Below are 22,253 nucleotides of genomic sequence, written 5' to 3' on the forward strand. Positions count from 1 at the left end.
AGAGAGAAGTTAAGGGACCAAAATAAATCGAATTTTAATTAAGGGACCAAAGCGATACTATCTAAATAGTTAAGGAATCAAAAATGCAATTTAACCTTAATTTAATATTATTACACATCCCAAAAGTAAATAAAATAAAATAAAAAAGATAAAGAAAAAAGCGATATGAGAAATTAGTCACTCTCCTTCCTACAACACTCACTTACTACTCCTTCCTAAACCCATTTTCCGCGCCCACTCCAAAACCCTCTCCATTCCACACTCCTCCGCCGTAACAATGCAGTCAACTCTCTTTTCCCCAACCTACACCGCCCTCTTTCCTACTCACACCCCCACTCCCTCTCGGCGCATATCCGTAAAATCCTCCATCTCCACCAATCCCCCTTCCATTGAACCCACAAAACTTAACAAATACAGTTCCCGAATCACCGAACCAAAATCCCAAGGCGCATCACAAGCAATCCTCTACGGTGTCGGTCTCTCCGATGCCGACTTAAAAAAGCCACAAGTCGGTGTTTCCTCCGTCTGGTATGAAGGAAACACCTGCAATATGCATCTCCTTCATCTCTCCGAAGCTGTTAAAGAAGGCGTCGCCGAAGCCGGTATGATTCCGTTTAGGTTTAACACTATTGGTGTTAGTGATGCTATTTCTATGGGGACTAGAGGGATGTGTTATAGTTTGCAGTCTAGAGATCTTATTGCTGATAGTATTGAAACTGTTATGGCTGCTCAGTGGTATGATGGGAATATCTCTATCCCTGGTTGTGATAAAAATGTAAGAATTTTTTCATGTATCTCTATGTTTTTGGATTGATTTTTTTTGTTGTGTATGTTCTTATTATGGTTTTATAGATGCCAGGTACGATTATTGCAATGGGACGGCTTAATCGGCCGAGTATTATGGTTTATGGTGGGACTATTAAGGTATGGTAGTTCAAATGTTTGATGAAATTACTCAACTAATGAGGTGGTGAATTATATAATTTAATTCATATACATTGATTTACACTGTCAATTAATTAATGAGGTGGTTAATTATATGATTTAATTCATATATACATCATCGATTTACACTGTGAATTAATTATAATTGTTGGAGAATTACGTGTATGTTTGGTTTTGCGGTGATAATAATTGATTTTGAGTGAATTGATTATGTAAAATTGATTTTGTCTAAAAGTGATATGTGTTTGGATACATTCATGCTAAAGTAAGTTGAACTATACAGTAAAAATCAATTTTGGAATAAAAAGCTAGAAATTTTAACTTAAAGTAGGATCAGTTGTGGAGGCAAAAACAATTCTACATGAAAGAAGGCAACAAAAAATGTCAAAATTAATTCTACACCTCTACAATCAGTTTTGGCTTCTCCAAATGTGGAATCAAACATAAACTAAGAATGTTTAACTTTAGTTAGTTATAACTAAGTCTAAAGTCACAAATGTATGATTGGCTGTGATCTGCTGACGGTGTCAGTCTATAAAAATTAAACGCTAATTTTTGTCAAAATGTAGTGTCCCTTTTCTTTGGGAGTGGAATAAACTGTTCAAGATAAGAATCAATTTGCATATATTGATTTGTGTGTAGGCAGGGTGGTTTGTGAGAAATGTTTTTGTTGCATTAGTAAGTCGTTTTGTTTATGATTGCTATGAAGTAAGGATTATAGGGTCAAACTTAATGTAGGAAAATAAGATAGCTGATATGATTTTGTTTGAAGTTGGTCATACGATAATCGTACCATTTGTGTACATGATATGTATTTGTTAAAACTTACTGGGAATTATGATGCAATTTAATTTAGATTTGAGTCCCTTGAACAAAATTGATGTACTTCAGGGTATATTTGGTTAGTAGAGAAGTTGAGTTAAAGCCATCACCTTCAATCTTGCATTGTATGTTTTATTTACTCATGCTGTGTGTGCCTTTCATGTGACATTTATGCACTTTTATTTACTCATGGAAATTATTGTTGTTATTATTGAAATGTGTTTCCAATTTCCAATCCTGGTAGTTAATCGTCATTCTGTTATTTTTTCCAGCCTGGTCACTTTCAGGGTGATACATTCGACATAGTGTCTGCCTTTCAGGTACGAGAAACCATTGTCGCATCTGTTACTGTGGTTGCATATTTTTTCTTTTTTATATTATATATTATTGCGTACTTATTCAAACAGAGCTCATAGACTCCGTGCACAATTTAAAATTTTCTAGGAATAGATAGAGATCATAGACTTTAAAAGAGCTCTCCTAGCTCTTCACACTAAATGAAATCTTTCTCTTTTATTCTTATTTTTCAGATATTGTAAGAGAACTTTTAACGCTTGTTTGGTTTTAGATAACATTTTCAGTTTTCAAGTTTTTCAATTTTAATTACAAAAATGTTGCATTGGAAACAACTTTTTGTAGTTTTCGTTTGTGTTTTGTACAAAACTATGAAAAGGGGTCACAAAGGGAAAAAGGTGGTATTTTTGTGATTGAAAGTGAAAATGGAAATATGAACCAAACAAGCGTATTTATTGTCAACGATGATCCTAAACAGAATGATGAAAATGGTTATTGTTCATGTGTGAAATATTAGTCCATAATACAAATTTGTTTTCCATGTGTGCCAATAATTGAATTTGTCCTATCAGGGTTATGCTACTCTTATTATTAATGTTTCATTCATTTTTGGTTTTCCTGCAGATCTATGGAGAATATGTGAGTGGATCCATTAGTGATGAGCACAGACAAAATGTTATCCGCAACTCTTGCCCTGGTGCTGGGGCTTGTGGTGGAATGTATACAGCCAATACCATGGCTTCTGCAATAGAAGCTATGGGAATGTCTCTTCCGTACAGGTAAGTATATGCATAGAATTTAAGGGTTGTCCATTTTTAGTGTGCTTCTGCTTATCCTTATGTGTTGTTTTCTGTAGCTCATCTACCCCTGCTGAGGATCCACTAAAGTTGGATGAGTGTCGGTTAGCTGGTAAATATCTTCTGGAATTATTGAAGATGGACTTGAAGCCCCGAGATATTATCACTCGCAAATCACTACGTAATGCAATGGTTATAGTTATGGCACTTGGGGGATCTACCAATGCTGTGTTGCATTTAATTGCTATTGCCAAGTGAGTAATACTTTATTAACAGAGAGCCTATTGATATATACAATCTTCAGAGAAACCTCATGTAATAATTTTTGCAGGTCTGTTGGCATTGAGTTGACTCTAGATGATTTTCAGAAGGTTAGTGATGAAGTTCCTTTCATTGCTGATCTTAAACCAAGTGGGAAATATGTTATGGAAGATGTTCATAAGGTATGCATTTAATTTCTTTGCTAATAATACATTCCCTCTATTTTTACTATTATTTTAAATTTATTTTATCATTATCACTATTTTTCCTTGTCATGCTTTCAGTGTTTATGCTATTTTAATTATCATTGTTAGTCATGCCTGAAGACCCTTTTACTTGTCATGTTTTGATAGATTGGAGGGACACCTGCAGTTATCCGCTACCTTCTTGAGCAAGGCTTTTTAGATGGTGACTGTATGACCGGTATTCTACTTGCCTTTGTGTGTTGATAACAGTATTATTTTACCAAAAAACATACACATCACTAACATGCATATTCCTCCTCTCTAGTCACTGGAAAGACCCTAGCTGAAAATGCAGAACTTTTCCCTCCTTTGTCCGAAGGGCAGGTATGAGCTTGTTGTTTCTGTTCTATGTTATCATATGGTTATGTAAGACTCCCCAATTACAACTGCGTGATTGTTAATAAATTGATCGCATGATACAAACTACAAGTTTTCTATGATATGTGATTCAGGAAATAATAAGGCCAATTGAAAATCCCATCAAGAAGACAGCTCACATTCAAATATTATATGGGAACCTTGCACCACAGGGTTCTGTTGCTAAAATTACTGGGAAAGAGGGCTTGTACTTCTCTGGTGAACCTTCTTATGCTGTTTTCTTGGAGTTATAAAAAATGTTTACTTCAACGTCATCATAACTGTCAATACAACGACTTATTGTTAACATGATTATTCTACAGGTCCCGCACTTGTTTTTGAAGGAGAGGAGGCAATGATTGCTGCCATTTCAGAGAATCCTTTGAGTTTTAAGGTATTTCTTTATTTAATATAACTGTCAAGAGATTTAAGACTGATGTTTGATGAGGTGTCAAAAAATGATATATTTGACAAGTTTACTAGTTAATCCGTGTTAGAAAAGTAATCAACGAATGCTAAATTCAAATTGTTAGGGCTAAGTTAATCAAAGTTTTAGTGACTAATATATGGAAGTATTATGGAATGAGAAAGTGGGTTGGGTATTGTTGCAGCAAAATGACATAGAGATCACTTGGTATAGTAGGGTGGATGTTAAACGAAGGGGAGATAAGGGGGATGTTAACCATTGGATTCAAGTAGGGTGGATGAAATTGGGGATTGCTTCGGCTATAAATTGTGCTTGAAAGGTACCCGTCAAACTTAAAGAAAAGTGTATCGCAGAACTATAAGACTTGCAAAATGTTATATACGATTAAATGCCAGGTGGTAAAAAACCAACAACAATGTAGGATTAGCATTGCAGAGATGAGAATGCTGTGATAGATGAGTGGGCACCAAAAGTAGATGGGATTGGGAATGAAATCATTGGAGAAAATTTAGACTAGTTCCAATTGTAAGATAGCAGTGTCTTGTCTTAAGCAAATAGGACATATATGGATAATAACGATAGGAACTTCACATGGAGGGTAGACAAATGAAAGAGAGTCCAGAGCTAGAAGTATTGGGACATGTATGGAGAATAACCATAGGAACATCATAAGGAGGATAGACAAGATGAAAGATATTCCAATGCTAGAAGTAATGGGAGACTAAGGAAAATGTAAACCAAATCATTACAAGAGATATGGAGCATAGTTATTAGGTTCCCACGATACATGTGAATGAGTCGTATCTTGATCCAAAACAAAACTGAACTTAATTGATACAAATCATTGTGAGTATTTTTTTGGCATAGATCGCAGCCGAACTCTTGATTCATTTTAATGAACCACAACTTCCCCTGAATCACATGATTCACATTCTGCTGCGGGTGCTGTCTTGAGACGGCCATGGTAAGTCGACCTGGTTTCTAAAATGCCAAAGGGTTGTTTTTGCATTCTTGTTTAAAAGTGACAGAATCATTCGAAAATAAACACTCTAGAGGAACCCATGTCAAAATCACCATTGAAAACAAACATTCTGCTGCGGGTTCTGCATTTATGGTTTACCATTCCTTCCTACTGTGCGTCTTTTTTCCATCCTGTCTACATGGTGTTTTGCTCCCTCTCTCCTCCTCTGTTCTTCTTTACTTAAAAGTGCCATATTGTTATTTGTCATATTCAATTCACGGGTCAATATAAGTCTTCCCATTCATGATTTGAATCTCCATAACATGATTTGGATTTCTACGATAAGATATGGTTCATTACCTGGGATGGCAAAAGTACTTGTACACATGGGTGCATGTTCCTGTATACCCATAATTCATAAAATTGATTATTGTTTTGAATATATATAGTACTGTTTTTCTATCCCTTTACCCATTTGTCATGCTTAACAAAACCCATACTTAACTTGTTATTTATGGTTTTAGACTTATGCGTAGGAAATCTAAGACACTAATATTTCCTTATCAAACTGTGGAGTTTCTCTTTTGAATTATACTTATTATGAATTTTTAGTTCAAATTGCTTCCATTTCACATCCTTGTCACTGTATTGATTTCTTTTACACAGATATAACCGCAGTAAATGGCAACTAAATGAAAATCTTTTTGATTTCCTCTCTGTCAAATTTACCCTTTCAGGGAAAAGTGGTTATAATTAGGGGAGAGGGGCCTAAAGGTGGTCCGGGAATGCCTGAGATGTTAACACCAACAAGTGCAATAATGGGAGCAGGGCTTGGAAAGGTCTGTCTTAGCGTGTATAATTTTATCTTCATGTTTATGCTTATCTATTTACTTTGTTTGTAAGATTGTTTTGTCCATTTTTACTATGAATTGACCTTAGGACTTTTACAATTTTTATACTTTGTTTTTTTCCATATATGAAAATCTCAATAAATATGAACCTTTCTTTTTATATTTTTTATCCATGTTTGTAGAAAGATGTTCTCCAGTCATTAGTTTTTTAGTAGAAACATGAATGCCTTTTTTCAAGCTTTGAGAACCATGATGACGTGACATTTCTTAAGGATATTGTCTTTCGATGCCGCAGGATGTTGCTTTATTGACCGACGGAAGATTTTCAGGAGGCTCACATGGGTTTGTGGTTGGTCATATTTGCCCCGAAGCACAGGTGAATTGACCATACTTTGTAATCATTTTAGTACTGCTATGATATGCTAAATATATTCAGAATGCATCATATGTGAACTGCAATCTTTAAATTTGGTCAAATGGTGTTGGAGTATGCATTTAATAATTTATGCAAGGGTTTAATTTTTTTTTTTTTTTACGTAAGGAATGCTATCAATGACTTGCTTGTTTGTGTTTTTTTTACTACAACGTTCCTAGAAAATTTCTTCTGCTCATGAAGTACTGTCAATTTCTGTTTTCATAGAACCAGCCTCTTTGGTTCTTGAAAATCAATCTATCGTGGCCTAAATAGCTGCTTGTTCTTGAATTCCGTAGCAATGATGTTGGAGTGTGAACATAATCATTAAGGAATTGTATTTAAGATTTAACTGAAGAAACTTTAGTGAGAATTAATACTCCTTAGAACAATGGGTTGTGCATGCTTTACTTTATCCTATTCTGTGAAGTAATTGTGAGTTTGTGACCATCTCTGTCTATTTAGAAAAATGCATACTGCTTCATCCAAGTGCACTTGAATGCATTTTTCAACGTTCAAGCTATTCTTTTGTAGTGGGTGTGAGTGTGTAACCAGGTGAGTTTATTATATTGGTTTGTGACTTTGAAGATAATGTTGCTTTAATGGAATTACGAACAAGTTTACTCCTTTTGATGTTTTTAATTAGAAATAGAAAAAGGAATATACTGGAGGAACTAACCAAGAACTGAAAAGTTTTCTCCAGGAAAATTGGATTTACACTTCACTATGTTGAAGAGGTTATGACAGTTGTGCTTTTATTTTCTATTTCTCCTGTGACATGTTCATGTATTTACTCTATCGAGATGGAGATTAGGGAAATCTTAAGTGTAGTTTTATGTGGCTAACCATTAATATTTCTACGTGTTTCTTTGATTGTATAGGAAGGCGGTCCAATTGGTTTGGTTCAAAATGGAGACGTTATCAACGTTGATGTTAAGAACAAGAGAATCGATGTTATAGTTTCAGATGAGGAGATGGAGGCACGTAAGAAGAAATGGTCTGCTCCACCATACAAAGCTAATCAAGGAGTTCTGTACAAGGTATGAGACCAAAACCTCCTTCCAGAAAAGATTATGTTTAAACGTTTTTATTGAGAATGGATCTTCTGCAGCGGTTACATGGTGCACTCTGCTGCAGAGCTGTTGAATTAACTTGAGAGAAAATCATCTTTATTTTCTTTCTTTTAATCCAAAGGCTCTGCAATAGGCTGCACCATGTGACCGCAACAGAAGATTCACATAGAAAACTGCGCATACAAGCACCTTTTGGATAATGGTAAATGAGCTAACTTTCCCTCCAGTTAATTCTTCCATTGTTCTAATAAAATTTGTTGTCTTTCTGGATCCAGTATATTAAAAATGTGAAGCCTGCTTCAAGCGGATGTGTAACAGACGAGTAGAGAGGACATATTTTTTGTGGCTTGCCGAGCGAAATCCGATTATTTGTCTAAGTAGCATTTTGATGAGGTATTACTGTTTTCGCTCAACCGGTGCAATAGTCTAGACTTGATTTCCACCACCTCTCTTTTGTTCTTGTTTATTTCCATTGTACCAAAAGAATGTTGTATCAGTTAGTAATGAAAAGGTTAGATTGATTCCTTGGCAAAAATTCAACAATGACTAAAAGGAATGTTGCAAACACATTTTATCGAAAATCAATTTATGTGGTAGCTATCTAATAATATGATGAACAATATCATAAATCTATTTTGCTTGGTGCCATGCTATGAAAGCAAAACTTTTCATTTTCCATTGCACGCAACAGTATCGCTAGGCGTTAGTTGTGTCCACATATCCTTTGAGGTGGGTTGTGGCTACTGTTAGACAGTTAAGGCAGTTGTCGTTACCCGCCATATTCCAATTAATGTTTTGACGAAACAAAAAATAAAACCATAATTTTTTTTAATAGACAAATGTTTTTATTTATATTGGTAACAGATAATATTTAGCTCAAATTCCGCCCATGATTTTGATTTTTTCTTCACCAAAATTGCAAATTAGTCGCAAGATCATTTCAACTTATGTATACCATGAGATAGTTTCAATATAATTTTTGAGTTCCCCAAATGAGGAGTTTTGTATTATGAATACAAAACGTTTGGGATGTGCATACAACGTACCATGAATTCGTCCATTTAAGACATAATTTTGGTGTTTTTTAGAAATCCCAAATTCTGAGTTTGAAGAACTCCATAATATTGTCAATTTCTTTATCTTCTTGTTTCTTCCTATTTCTTTTTTTTCTTCTTCTTCATAATAGTTTGTTGAAGAACTTTTTTTGTGCTGCTGACGTGGTAGGGTTGTTGACTTGGTATGATGGGTGTTGGTGATCGAGATTTAAGGTGGTTTGTATGATTCACTCACTCGATCACCACATTTATTCAAACATTGCTTTGGGAAGTACGAAGAAATAGGAACATGTTGAAACAAGATGAACCACCAACAAAAATGCTACAAACACATTACTTACACTTCCCATTTTCCAATACTTTCTCTACCAGTGAAATTTATGCAGATGCCACTTAATTATATGGGTTTCCAATACTTTCTATATATGATTTAATGGACCATTCTCAAAATGATAAAAATATCACCCAACAATAGTTTTAGAAATAGTGCTAGAAAGTACAGAGCAAACACTTCACCGTAACCAGAAACCTGTACTATAATCCAACACAACAAACTCCAAATGGGTTTTGTTGACATCATCTGAGACAAATGATAATTCATAAATTGTACCACAGTAAAGGATATTTACAGGGCGAACATAAGCCAATTATTTTATGACCTTAAAACACAAGACAATAACAAAGACAAAGTTTTCATTGTTACTACATCTACAGTTGGTTTCCAAATATGAAGTGGATCAATCAAGAGCCTCCAAATCCAATCATTGTTGTAGTAGAAAGATAGTATATTCAAACTCATGAAGCGGTATAGAAACAAACTGTTCAAACGCATACAAATTCCAACCCACACAGTCACTTTACAATGTATAATTCTTCCAGATAAGTTTTACATATTCTTCTCCATTTGACGCATGCTGTGACCATTTTCTGGAAAAAAAATACATTAAATCGCCTGTTAAAATAAATGCATATGCCACAATACATAAAATAACTCAGAAAAAAATAATAATACGATAAGAGCACGAAAAGCATGTAATGGAATCACACGGGATATTCATGCATATGTTTAGGATATTACCTGAAGTTAGTAGGATGTTGATATTGCTCAGTAATCTCATTATGCATCTGTTCTCACACACAAAATAAATAGGTTAAACAAGAAGAAGAAACTTATAATCGTTTCTCTTACAACTGCAGAAAACAACATTTTAGAAGATAGCGTGTCAATCTAGAACCAAGAGAAGACCTTAATAGTCTCTTTCACCAAACAAAGCTTTCTTAAAATGAAAATTAATATATTTGAGGATCAATCTTTTGGTTTGGTATCTCCGTTTTGAAAAGACTTCAGTTTAGTAACATTTTTCTGCTTTTGGTAAATAGCAAACGGGATTCAACCTCAACAAAGCTTAGAAACATTGGCTGCTTACTTCAAGCCTGATTTCAGGTTCAGGTAGGGAAATTATTTTCCCCAAGACTCAAAGCGATTGAGTGCTTGACTAAGTTAAAAGAAAATGACTTTTTCTTCGGTGGACATGGCGGAGACTCATGCTCTTTTCAGACAAGGAGGGAACAACATCCCAGTCCGTTGTTGGTTTTCAAACCCGACAGGACAGTCTTCCCAAGCGCCCTGCCAAATCTTATAATTGTGTTGATAAGGAAGTTGTTGTTGGAGCTGAGCCAGGAATGGCCTACCAGACATATAGGGAAGAATAAAAAGATCAAAATGCGGGGTGTAGTTGAGGTTACTATTTTAAACATATAAATGCATAAATGCAACACACAAGTGGTATACATTTGGATTGGGGCTTCGGTACAATTACACGTTGACGCTTGGAAGCGATGTTTCAATTGTAAAGATGAAAATATTTAGAGGGATAAGTTCATTTGAATTCTTACTTACAAAAAAAAAAAGGTAACTGTTATAAGTTCATATGTTCTTATGGAGAACCTAATCTTAAATTCTCAACTAACAAAAGTTATTGCTTTGAAGACTCAGTCAGATATTGAATGATCATTCCAATTTCTTTCTAATGTAAAACAGAGTCGGTAAACAATCATCATTGTTGGTTCCCACAATTCCACCACAAAGAATATCAAACTTGGACTTGAGTAAAGTAATGCAAAACTCGTCTACAAAAGTCCAATGATAACTATTTGGCTTTGTCAAACACTTCCAGTGCAATATACACCTGTGAGTTTGAATTCAGCACCAAAAAGAGGAAGAAATGATTGAATCAATCGTCTTAAGAATGACAAAGGGCACAATTACTGGTTGTAGTTAAAAAGTTAGGGTGTTGTCTGGGTTATTGGGGATTAATATTGTTTGCACTAGTTTAGATCACCTCACAGGAATATTTTGTTTACCGGACTAAACCTTGTGTTGCTCTTCTCTCTCTGCTTTGGTGCAACTACTCTGATATCGTTAAAACGTTTCTTGTTCCACCATATTCTTTAGAGCTAATAATCTTATTTCCAACCCTTTTGACATTCGATAACATCTTTCATCCAATACTTATCTATGACTATGACAATGCATGCCTGTTTCTAGGTGCATGTTTATTTTTTCTGGTGGTTGCCCGAAACAGGCATTTGCCCAAAAGTATAAAGAGTCAAGCTTCTTTGTTTGGCCACACCAGAACTCATGAAAACAAGAAGCATACAATAAATCTCGTATTTCCTATAAATCTTGTATCCACTTTTAGCGTGCTCTTGTAAAATGTATCCACTTTGTTTCCAGCTATAATTTTTTTTTTGAAGAAGCTAAATTAGCCCACTCAAATTGGCATCAGAGGGAGTCGAACTTGAGACCTCGAGTAGGAGCACATTCCCAGGTCCCAAGCCAATACCACCAAGCCAACCCAAGTGGGTCGTTTCCAGCTATAAATTGACTTGGACCATTTCAATGTTGTCAAAGATCGGCTATGGCAGACTGTGATGGCAGGTTTTTTGACAACCGCCGTGGCCAATTTGTAAAGGATGGCAGCACCATGGCATTTGATGACGGATATGGTGGGCTAAAGATGGCGAATTTTTCGGCTTTCCACCATGGTTCGCCGTCCATGACACTGGGTCATTTTATTGTTACTTACTAGAACTTGTGACGTATAACTTCTTCCATATTGATTTTTTATTTTGGTGTATATATAACACCATTTGTTATATGATCATAAGTCATTTGTGTTCTTAAATGATGCATCATCCAAGTGGATCATGACTGCTGCTGGCACTCCCATGCCACTAGCAGGCATTGGGTCTGTCTCCACAACTATCTTGTCTTCTTTACTGATGTTTACTATATTCCTAACCTCACTTTGAGTCTTATTAGGGATCTTGGCACAACAATTAGAGTGCATGTTAGTTTTGTTATTACAAGCATCCAAAGCTCTATTGGATGTGAAAGCAACAAATAATTGCTTTCAACAGTATGCGAAAGCAACAAATAATTCCTTTCAACACATGTTCAAGGATAGTAAACAGTTACAGTTTATTAGTATATTTCACATCTTAGGTGCCAATATGCAAAATCCAATCATAATACCCTGATGCCAATATGCAAAATCCAATCATAATACCCTGAAAGTGATGGCATTCCTCTTCAACCTAAACATATGATCACCATCATAGCAAAACGCCAAGCTCAACTCAAATTGCAAAATGAAAAACGCAATCCAAAAACAAAACACAAAGAAAGCAAAATGACCCTCACCCAACCCATATAATTCCAAAAATCCAAAACATGACAATCCACTCCATGCCAAATTAATAACAAGGAAAAGTTAAGTGCCTGTTTACTTTACTGTTTTCATTTTCATTTCAACTAGTAAGAGTTAAATGACTATCACTATGTACTGACAGTGTAAAATAATTTTACACCGTCATCGAATAGAAATTCATCATCTTCTCATGTAGGCTTACTTTGTAACCATCTTTTAAAAATAACTACAACATACTCTACTATTGTAACCATCCAATAGAAAATATTCACTACACTAAATATTCATCATTTCATGAAAAAATATCAAATTATAATGCTTGCGTTGCAAGTTTAAAAGTTAGAGTTAAAAAAGTTAAAAGATTAAACCTTTGTGTTCATCATCATCAGCATCATGATACTCATCTTCATGTTCTTCCTCAATAACAGGATGAAGTTCAACTTTTTCACCATCATTCCCTTCAACTCCGGCGCCACCGCCATTACTCTCCTCCGGATACCTTACAACTACAACAGGACAAACACAATGACGAACACAATAATCACTCACACTTCCAAGCTTCCCATTAGAACTTCTCTTCGTCGCACCGAATCCACGGCTTCCCATAATCACAGCACTCAATCCAAGCCGTTCAACTTCCAAACACAATCTCTCCTTCATATCATGATCCTTCACAATGTGAATTTTGAAGGGAGTTTCTGATTCCACCAACGGTTGTGCAAGATCGGTTGCTTTTGTTGATGTGAAATTGTCGAATTCGTCTTCCATTTTTTGACGTGATTCCTCGGAGGCGTCACCGCCGTCGGCGGTGGGGGAGGTGACGGAACCCCAATCGGCGCCGTAGAGGACGTAAGTTGGTCGGACGTGGAGGAGGATGACGGTGTCGCCTGGTCGGAGATAGTTTTGAACCGCCCATCGGACGGCGTAGGCGCTTTCGTCGCTGAGATCAACGGCGATCGCGACTTTGCGGTTTGAACCTGATGGGAGAGAGAATCGAGCCGGTTGATCCGGTTCAGGTCGAACCGGTGATTGTGGATTCATGTTGGAGAAAATTACGGTTTTTTGGATTAAAATTCCGAAGTTGCGAAGATTAATATTTGGAGTTTGATATAGTAACGGATCAAAGAGGAGTGTGAGGAAATTTTTCTTTCTTTCTCTATTGATGTTATTGAATTTTGGTGTTCTTTCAGTTCATTAACTGTTTTATATAAGCTTCCCAGCTTCAGAAGTTACAACAGTTAGTTTTTGTTTACTGTAATTATTAAACCGTTTTTACATGATATAATCTCTTAGATCGTTTTTTCTTTCTTTCCACAACTAGGTAAAATGAAACTACTATGAACTTTGCACATTTAAATAAAGTTGTCGAGTTTCAACTTTGGTAACGAAGTCGATTCTTCATTTATTCATTCTATAAGGGTGAAGATCTGATCGTTAGATTATCGGACAAAAATGATATTCAATAATTAGTAATTTTCCCTTTTATTAAAAAAATCAGATTATTTATAAAAATGTGTTTGTCCACAATAATAAAGATTATTTTTTAAAAACATACTTATTAAAATGATTTTGTGAAAGCTACTAAATATTAGATTTTTTCCCTTTCAAGACGATGGACAAAAAACGTATTAATTTAAAGGTAATTTTGGAACAAAATTATTAAATTTAAAATCGAGATCATTGAATATGAGAACTTTTTTTTATCTATATTGAAAGTTTTGGCCGGAATTTAGGGTTTTGTTCGGTGTTCATATTGGAACTTTGAAGAATATACTCTTCTCTTTAACTTGTTTGGGATAAATGATATCGAACGTTTTCTCTTGAATCTAACTCGCCTATTGTGGTATCATGGGTTATAAAGCGGTGCCCCTTAACCCATTGTTTTCCTATTTTCTCCTTTGTTAACCGTCTTATGATAAATGATTGTGATACAGATCAAGACATTCTGATAGCATAGACTTTGCAGCCACCAACCTATCATGCTAGCTTTCTCATTCCACCACCCCTACTATTGACTTTAATGCCAACAAGCCACCATGTGACAATATCTATTTTTACTAGATTGATGTATTAATTATTATTACTATTTCAACTACAATCTGGCCTCTAAGATTGCTATAAATAAGATCACTTCCTTCATATATCATCATCAATTGAAATATATTAAAACTTGAGTTTCTCATTTAAGAGTGGATTCTCTCTTAATTTTTGAGCCAGATTGCGAGATTACTGTTTCTCATACTTAGTATAGACAGACAAACCAGGTAGCTAATTGACTCGCCTAGAGCCATTTCATCAACTAATAAACCATGGATTTGTGTATTCTGAATTGATACTAAAATGCCCTCTAATTTGCTTTAATTTGACAATACTTTAACCAATATGTATCTATCTTATGAGACGTATTTTCTTTTTATTTGGTTGTATGAGATATACTTAAATATCATAACCAGTTGATATTATGAAAGACAGAAATACGATAATGCTTATGGGTACGTTTTTGACACATGAAGTCAAACGCCTACCAAATTGTACGAAGAACTTTCAACAACGAACAAGATCAAGATGAAGTAGCTAGGAAGCATACTCTTTGAAATAAAAAATTATCAAAACAGGCCTAGGTGATAAGTGACCTAATAAAGAGGTGGGGGCAGTAGCACATAATATTAGGATCGTTTCTTTTTTCACCTATTGATTTCTCGCGTGCTTTACCGATTTCAGTTTTTATTAATTTAAAAAGTGTAACATCTTTTAAAATACGTTAAAACACTTTTCTAATCACACCATTTTTTCAGATTTTATAATTCGAATAAGGTTAGAGGATGAGACAAAAACTTCTCTGACATTAGTAGATTGACAATTATGCCAAAAGGTCTTGGGTCAATTTATACAACAACATCAATAAGTTGCCAAGTGCTGCAAGAAATAACGAATGGCTCTTATTAAATAAAAATATAGGGGATTTTCAAAATGTTTTCAATCACAGTTGTTTTATGTTGTAAATTGTAATTGAATCCTCAAAAAACTTACATTCACGGCCAACAGATTGAGCACGATTTTGCAATATTTATAGTAGGAAGTCACAATCCTAATATACTGTTGGATGAGTGTTCAAATCCATTCCACATCAATGCCAACTGACTGCTTAACAAATTCATAAAATATTTTTAGTGTTTTTAGGTTTGTAGATTTTTTTCTTTAGTAAAGAAGGGTTTGCAGAATTTTCATTTCTATATTACTCTATTAAAAAAAATTGAATAACTTACAAAAATTTAAATAAAAAATGGAATTGGCAAAATAAATTGTCTCTAACACTCGACAACAAAATAATGCACCTCTTTCAAAAAAAAATTAAAAAAATAATGTACCTCAAATTTTTTTCTCTATGCAGTTTTATGTTTGAAATTTGGACTGATCATTACATGTATTAAGTTAGTATGTTTATTTATCAAATCAACAAGTTGATGGTTAAAACTCGAAAACTTGTATAGTTGATGATGTATAGGTTACCTTTGAAGAATTGTAGGTAACTTACCCAACAATCAATCACAATTAACCAAATACCACATTGTCCATTTTAAACACACACACACTGTGCACCAACAATGGACAATCTATATGTGCACGTTGGATGCAAAAAATTATAAAAAAAAAGGACAACGAATACGGAAGAACACAAAAAAAACATCAGAATGTAAAAACGAGCACACCAGAAAACGCATGACGTGGTAGAATGCGATTATGCAGAAACAAAATTCTCGATTATACAAAGAAAAAAATACACCAAAGAAATTAAAAAGAGAGTAAAGAAACCAAAGATTATTTGGTTAAAATAAAAAATACCCTTGCTTATTTACCATTTCAACGTTCAAAATGAACAATTAACAAAGAATTCAAGCTTTCTTTACGCTGTTTTTTCATCATAGATACTCTCTTTTATATTAACAATGGTATTTTTCCGTTGCAACTACAAGAAACAAAAATGGTACACACATTCTCGTTTCTTTCTTTGAGAGATTCTTCTCCTCCATTCTTTTTGGAAAATTAGATTTTCTAGATACATTGCTTTTTTACCATGGTAAAAAATATTGTTTTTCACCATAGTGAAAAATAGAATTATTTTCCAGTCTGAATAGGCAAATCCAGTTTTAAAGAAATATGGTAGGGGACAAAACGTGCTTTCTCTTTCTTTTCCTTATATAGTGAGGTGAATAAAACAAATATTCACCTGTCCACATAGCTCAACCAAACCCAAGAGACAACAAGATGCTGAAAATAATTTAAAGGCACATGCCACAAAAACTATATATCAATTAGGACTACATATTCATTCACAAAAATAAGTTGTTTCTTCTCTCACTCTACTGGTTTTTCACGTGTCTTACCCATTTTGAATTTTATAAACCAAACAATACTGACCAATCCTCTAAAATAGGGACAGATCTAAATTTTTTAATAAGGAGGGTTAATGCATATACTACTATTTAGTTTAGAAAGTCATATATTTAAATGTAAAATGCACAAGTTCCAAAACAAACTTATTATTTTGAATATCTTAACATGATGGAAAAGCCATTTTAACAAATACAATAAAATTAATTTACAATATAACTTTATTTTTCCTCTAATGTATTCTCTGCGGTCATATTTATAAAAAAAAAATATATTTTTTTTAGGTTCATTGAATGTATACCAAATACATTAGGTATTCAATTAATATACCTAAAATTTAGTTTTTTGCTTGTAAATATGACCGAAAAGTATTAGTTTTGTTATACGGGGTCAACATATAATTTAAAGTGAGGTCAAAATATAAAATCATCCTATTATTAGTTAAAATAAAATAATAAAAGTGGGGTCGATTGACCCAAATGCACTTAAGGTGCATCCGTGCCTGCTTCAAAACCTTCAAAATACGTTGTATGGTCACAATCTAGTTTTTAAAATTTTATAATACAAATAAGATGTGCGAGAAGAAAGAATGGTTAGAAAATAAATATAAAAAATATATGGACAATGTATGGATAACAATATATAGAATTTAGATAATAATATGAATTATCTGTTATCTGACTATAAGCAAAATTTAGCTGATAGTGACAATGTATGGATAACATTTGGGTGACGTAGAGTTGAGTGACATTGACCAATCACAATGTCGCAATGCTTGTGAAAGAGAAAGAAACACAAGCATTGTGATATTGTGATTGACCCATGTCACCAATATCACTAAACTCCCGACAATGTAGAGCCACTTTTGGTAAAGGCATGGTGTAAAAGAAATATTAACTTTCTTCATGCCACATCTAAATAGTTTTAACACAATACATAATGTGGATGACATTATGAGATCAAGAGGGTGATACTGAAGTAGGTGTTCAAAAATAAAAGGGCTAACTTATTTCGAGAATAATATTTTAGGTCAACTTGAAACCTTTAAAATGTAAGGGATCAATTTAAAAATTTTAAAACATAAGAGACTAATTTGAAAACTAAAATAAACATAAGAGATCAAATATGCAATCAAACCTATTTTAAAAGTTTAGATTGTTCCTTTTACTTTAAAATTGATCAATTTGATCTCTTTAACTTATTTTAAAAGTTTAGTCCCATAACTTTAAAATTGATCAATTTGATCTTTTAATTTATGTAAGTCAACGCAACTTGGTCTCTTAATTTATGTAAGTTAAGAAAATTTAGTCCTTAAACTTTATACAAGTTAATGCAACTTTGTCTCTCAATAGATGAATATGATAATATATTTTCATAAGTTAAAGGACTAAGTTGCATTAACCAAATTGGTCGGTTTTAAAGTCAATGACGAAATTGAATTTGTAAAATAAGTTAAAGGACCAAATTGATCGGTTTAAAACATAAAAGACCAAACTAAAGTTTTAAAATAAGTTAAAGGATCAAAGTTATATTTAAGCTTTTTTTTTTAAACATATTTTAGTATTATCATGTTATTTCTATAACATTAACACTTGAATTATTTTTATATATTCATGCTCAGAAAAGTTAATTTATTTCAAAAAACCAATTGAGTAAAATTATTTTTTCAAAATGTAGTCAAAGATATAGCAAGTGGAAACTTAGTGGACAATAATTTTTGCATCGAGAATAAAAGTACATTGTGAATGGAAAATCGGTTCATTGATCATCTTCTCATAACGTGTGAATTGAATTGGAAAATATTTCCACTTAATTTTCGTCAAGAATAGAAGAGACTTGTGTGGTACAAAAGTCAAATGTCCAATTTGTGGGATAATAATCCAAATCTTTAGGTGGGCCTGTTACGAAGACTGCAAAAGATTTCTTGTTGTTTTTGAGCTGTGAGCACAAAAAAAGGTTGAATAACTTGAACTTGTACAGTTGTACGTACATATAATAAAACTTTCTAGAAGTTATATTTGATTAACATTCTTTTATGTTGAAAAAATAAACTTCAAGAAAAAGGATGAAAGTGGCACTACTATGTTTTATTTGGCTCTACTCATGTCCTTGAAGTGGCTACCAAATCTCAGCAGGTAGATATGATATAAGTGACCATACTTCAAGAACAAATATAACAAGAATGTAATAATGAGATATGATGTCTAAAAAGTTACACCGTAAATACATATACTAATTAAATCTTTGAAATTAATCTTGTCAAAATAATTCTTTTTTAAATCAAAACTTTTTTATTTGACAGGGATCGTCATATAAGGGTTATGATTTCCGTCCCTAAACCATCATGTGAGGTGGGGTTTTCTTCCCCGTCTCCATCCTTATTGGAGAAAATTCTCCGTCTGTAAACCCTAATACAATTATTTTTATTCACATGTATATCCCATTTATGGATATAAATTAATATCTGTATAGTAAAATGAATTTAACAATATTGTATGAAGCGGAGAAAAACTAACAAGAATAAAATTGTCATGGAGTTAATAAATGCAGCAAGCTTTATATTACTACTACCACTTACCTATGTTGTTGCACTCACATGAAACTTACAACTAATGACAACGACTTAAACCATCCCACAAGGACATAGTAATTAATGCAATTATATGAAAAGACATGCTTGACTTAATGTATGGAAGAGCGTCCACTAGGCCCTTCATTACTACATTTTCCATTCTTCCACAATATTTTCATAGTTTCTCCAATGGAAGTTGCACAGTGAAGGCTAAGTCATATTCAATATGATGAAACCATGGTTCTGGCTTTCTGTTCTAAACCTCTTCTTCTATTTACACTACTATCCTTCCCTTGCAGCTCTAACTACTACCATCTCAGCAAAACAATCTCTATCTGGTGACCAAACTCTTATTTCTGAAGGAGGAATCTTTGAACTAGGTTTCTTCAAACCAGGTAATTCCTCTAACTACTACATAGGAATATGGTACAAAAAGGTCATTCAACAAACAATTGTTTGGGTAGCCAACAGAGACAATCCTGTCTCTGACAAAAACACCGCCACCTTAAAAATCTCAGATGGTAATTTAGTTATATTAAATGAGTCTTCAAAACAAGTTTGGTCAACAAACATGAATGTTCCTAAGTCAGATTCTGTTGTAGCCATGCTTCTAGATACTGGAAATCTTGTTTTGAAAAATAGGCCTAATGATGATGTATTAGATTCTCTATGGCAGAGTTTTGATCATCCAGCAGATACATGGCTTCCTGGTGGTAAAATTAAGTTAGACAATAAAACAAAGAAGCCTCAGTATCTTACTTCATGGAAGAATAGAAAAGATCCTGCAACAGGTCTTTTCTCTTTGGAACTAGACCCAGAAGGAACATCTTCATATCTTATTCTTTGGAATAAGTCTCAACAGTATTGGACAAGTGGATCTTGGAATGGACATATTTTTAGTTTGGTTCCTGAGATGAGGTCAAATTATATCTTCAATTTTTCGTTTGTGTCGAATGATAATGAAAGCTACTTCACCTATTCCATGTATAACCCTTCGATTATATCGCGGTTTGTGATGGATATCTCAGGGCAGATTAAGCAACTAACATGGTTGGAAGGTATCAATGAGTGGAACTTGTTTTGGGCGCAGCCAAGACAACATTGTGAGGCTTATGCTTTATGCGGTTCGTTTGGGAGCTGTACTGAAAACTCAAAGCCGTATTGTAATTGTTTGAGTGGTTATGAGCCAAAGTCACAGTCTGACTGGGATTTGGAGGATCACTCAGGCGGGTGTCTGAGAAAAACAAGGTTACAATGCGAGAGTTCTGGTCACTCTAATGGGGTAAAGGACAGGTTCCGTGCAATCCCCAACATGGCATTGCCTAAACATGCAAAACCCGTGGTATCAGGAAATGTAGAGGAATGTGAATCAATATGCTTGAACAATTGCTCTTGTTCTGCTTATTCATATGATAGTAATGAATGTTCAATTTGGATTGAAGACCTCCTAAATCTGCAACAGTTACCTTCAGATGATAGTAGTGGAAAAACATTGTATCTAAAACTTGCAGCATCAGAATTTAGTGATGCTAAAAACAATAATGGGGTGATTGTTGGTGTTGTAGTAGGTGTGGTTGTCGGCATAGGGATTCTCTTGGCACTTCTTCTGTTTTTCATGCTTAGGCGAAGAAAGCAAACAGTTGGAACAGGTAAGCCTGTGGAGGGTTCGTTGGTGGCATTTGGATACAGAGATATGCAAAATGCGACTAAGAATTTCTCTGAGAAATTGGGAGGAGGAGGTTTCGGTTCTGTTTTCAAAGGAACATTGGCTGATTCAAGTGTGGTGGCAGTGAAGAAGTTGGAAAGTGTTAGCCAAGGAGAAAAACAATTCAGAACAGAAGTGAGTACTATAGGGACAGTGCAACATGTTAACCTTGTTCGTCTCCGAGGATTCTGTTCAGAAGGTACTAAAAGGATGCTGGTTTATGATTACATGCCTAATGGTTCCTTGGATTTCCATTTATTCTTGAAAAAAGACTCTTCTAAGGTGTTGGACTGGAAACTGAGATACCAAATTGCTATTGGAATTGCAAGGGGATTAACATACCTCCACGAGAAGTGCCGAGACTGTATCATACACTGTGATGTAAAGCCAGAAAACATTCTCCTAGACACCGATTTTTGTCCTAAAGTTGCAGACTTTGGCCTGGCTAAGCTGGTCGGACGAGATTTCAGCAGGGTCCTAACAACCATGAGAGGAACAAGAGGCTACCTTGCTCCGGAGTGGATTTCTGGCGTGGCTATTACAGCCAAAGCTGATGTTTATAGCTACGGAATGATGCTTTTCGAGGTTGTATCGGGTAGGAGGAACTCCGATCCATCAGAAGATGGTCAAGTTACTTTCTTTCCTACCTTAGCTGCAAAAGTAGTTATAGAAGGTGGAAGTGTCATCACCCTTTTGGACCCTAGGTTGCAGGGAAATGCGGACATTGAAGAGGTTGCGCGAATAATTAAAGTCGCTTCTTGGTGTGTCCAAGACAATGAAAATCAAAGGCCAACAATGGGTCAGGTAGTTCAAATTCTTGAGGGAATTTTGGAAGTGAATTTGCCACCAATTCCAAGGTCTCTTCAAATGTTCGTTGATAACGATGAGAACGTGGTTTTCTACACTGATTCTAGCTCGACTCAAAGTTCACAGGTAAAGAGTAACGTCTCAGCAACCTCTCAAGTCCAAAGCAATATCTCATCTAGCTCCAAGTCTTCAGCAGAAAATTAGGTTGTTTCTATTGTTATTTGTTGCTCATACAAAAAACAAAATGCCATCCTTTGATTTTAACAAATGTAATTGTAAATTTGCAATGTATGGTTTGAATTAAGCGATTCAGTTTGGATACACACTTCAGTCAAGCACTTATGCTACAAGGGCTTATCATATAAGTGCTTATGTATTAGCTATTCATATGACAAAAAATAAAATAAAGTCAAAATGTTTTCGTATAAACTATAAGTTGTTTTCCTGAGCTATCATAGAATACTAGTAGAAATAAAGCCGAAAACAACATATGAACATGTCATAAGCCGTTTCCGTAAGCTCTCTCAAATAGTCCCATGACAAGTGTACACACAAGCTACAAAC

The 22,253-nt window shown here is 34.4% G+C and overlaps 3 protein-coding genes across 3 annotated transcripts; 2 read left to right on the forward strand and 1 right to left on the reverse strand.

Annotated features, from left to right (window-relative positions):
* Positions 1-179: 179 nt before the first annotated feature.
* On the forward strand, positions 180-8,078 carry LOC11422645 (dihydroxy-acid dehydratase, chloroplastic). Its single transcript, XM_003597023.3, has 14 exons — positions 180-775; positions 853-924; positions 2,040-2,087; positions 2,686-2,840; positions 2,918-3,112; positions 3,190-3,301; positions 3,473-3,542; positions 3,630-3,688; positions 3,817-3,940; positions 4,045-4,115; positions 5,847-5,948; positions 6,256-6,336; positions 7,254-7,412; positions 7,721-8,078. Exons 1-14 carry the CDS (start codon positions 278-280, stop codon positions 7,769-7,771), a joined length of 1,797 nt encoding a protein of 598 aa, XP_003597071.1. The 5' UTR covers positions 180-277; the 3' UTR covers positions 7,772-8,078.
* An 872-nt stretch (positions 8,079-8,950) lies between these two features.
* On the reverse strand, positions 8,951-13,409 carry LOC11416052 (universal stress protein PHOS34). The gene is made up of 3 exons (XM_003597024.4): positions 12,582-13,409; positions 9,579-9,625; positions 8,951-9,427 (listed from the first exon to the last, which is right to left on the reverse strand). The coding sequence occupies exons 1-2, from the start codon at positions 13,252-13,254 to the stop codon at positions 9,618-9,620; spliced, it is 681 nt and encodes a 226-aa protein (XP_003597072.1). The 5' UTR covers positions 13,255-13,409; the 3' UTR covers positions 8,951-9,427; positions 9,579-9,617.
* Positions 13,410-19,311: 5,902 nt separating this feature from the next.
* LOC11422126 (G-type lectin S-receptor-like serine/threonine-protein kinase At2g19130) lies at positions 19,312-22,112 on the forward strand. Its single transcript, XM_003597025.4, has one exon. The coding sequence runs from the start codon at positions 19,404-19,406 to the stop codon at positions 21,891-21,893; it is 2,490 nt and encodes an 829-aa protein (XP_003597073.1). The 5' UTR covers positions 19,312-19,403; the 3' UTR covers positions 21,894-22,112.
* The last annotated feature ends 141 nt before the right edge of the window (positions 22,113-22,253 follow it).

The sequence above is a fragment of the Medicago truncatula genome, chromosome 2 (assembly GCF_003473485.1).
Source record: "Medicago truncatula cultivar Jemalong A17 chromosome 2, MtrunA17r5.0-ANR, whole genome shotgun sequence".
NCBI classification, from domain to species: Eukaryota; Viridiplantae; Streptophyta; class Magnoliopsida; order Fabales; family Fabaceae; genus Medicago; species Medicago truncatula.

Bases quoted from the DNA above. Each gene is read 5' to 3' on its own strand.
- LOC11422645 (XM_003597023.3), top strand. From the start codon at position 278: ATGCAGTCAACTCTCTTTTCCCCAACCTACACCGCCCTCTTTCCTACT. The intron at 3,689-3,816 runs GTATGAGCTTGT...TATGTGATTCAG, and splicing joins CTCCTTTGTCCGAAGGGCAG to GAAATAATAAGGCCAATTGA. The intron at 6,337-7,253 runs GTGAATTGACCA...TTGATTGTATAG, and splicing joins ATATTTGCCCCGAAGCACAG to GAAGGCGGTCCAATTGGTTT.
- LOC11416052 (XM_003597024.4), bottom strand. From the start codon at position 13,254: ATGAATCCACAATCACCGGTTCGACCTGAACCGGATCAACCGGCTCGA.
- LOC11422126 (XM_003597025.4), top strand. From the start codon at position 19,404: ATGATGAAACCATGGTTCTGGCTTTCTGTTCTAAACCTCTTCTTCTAT.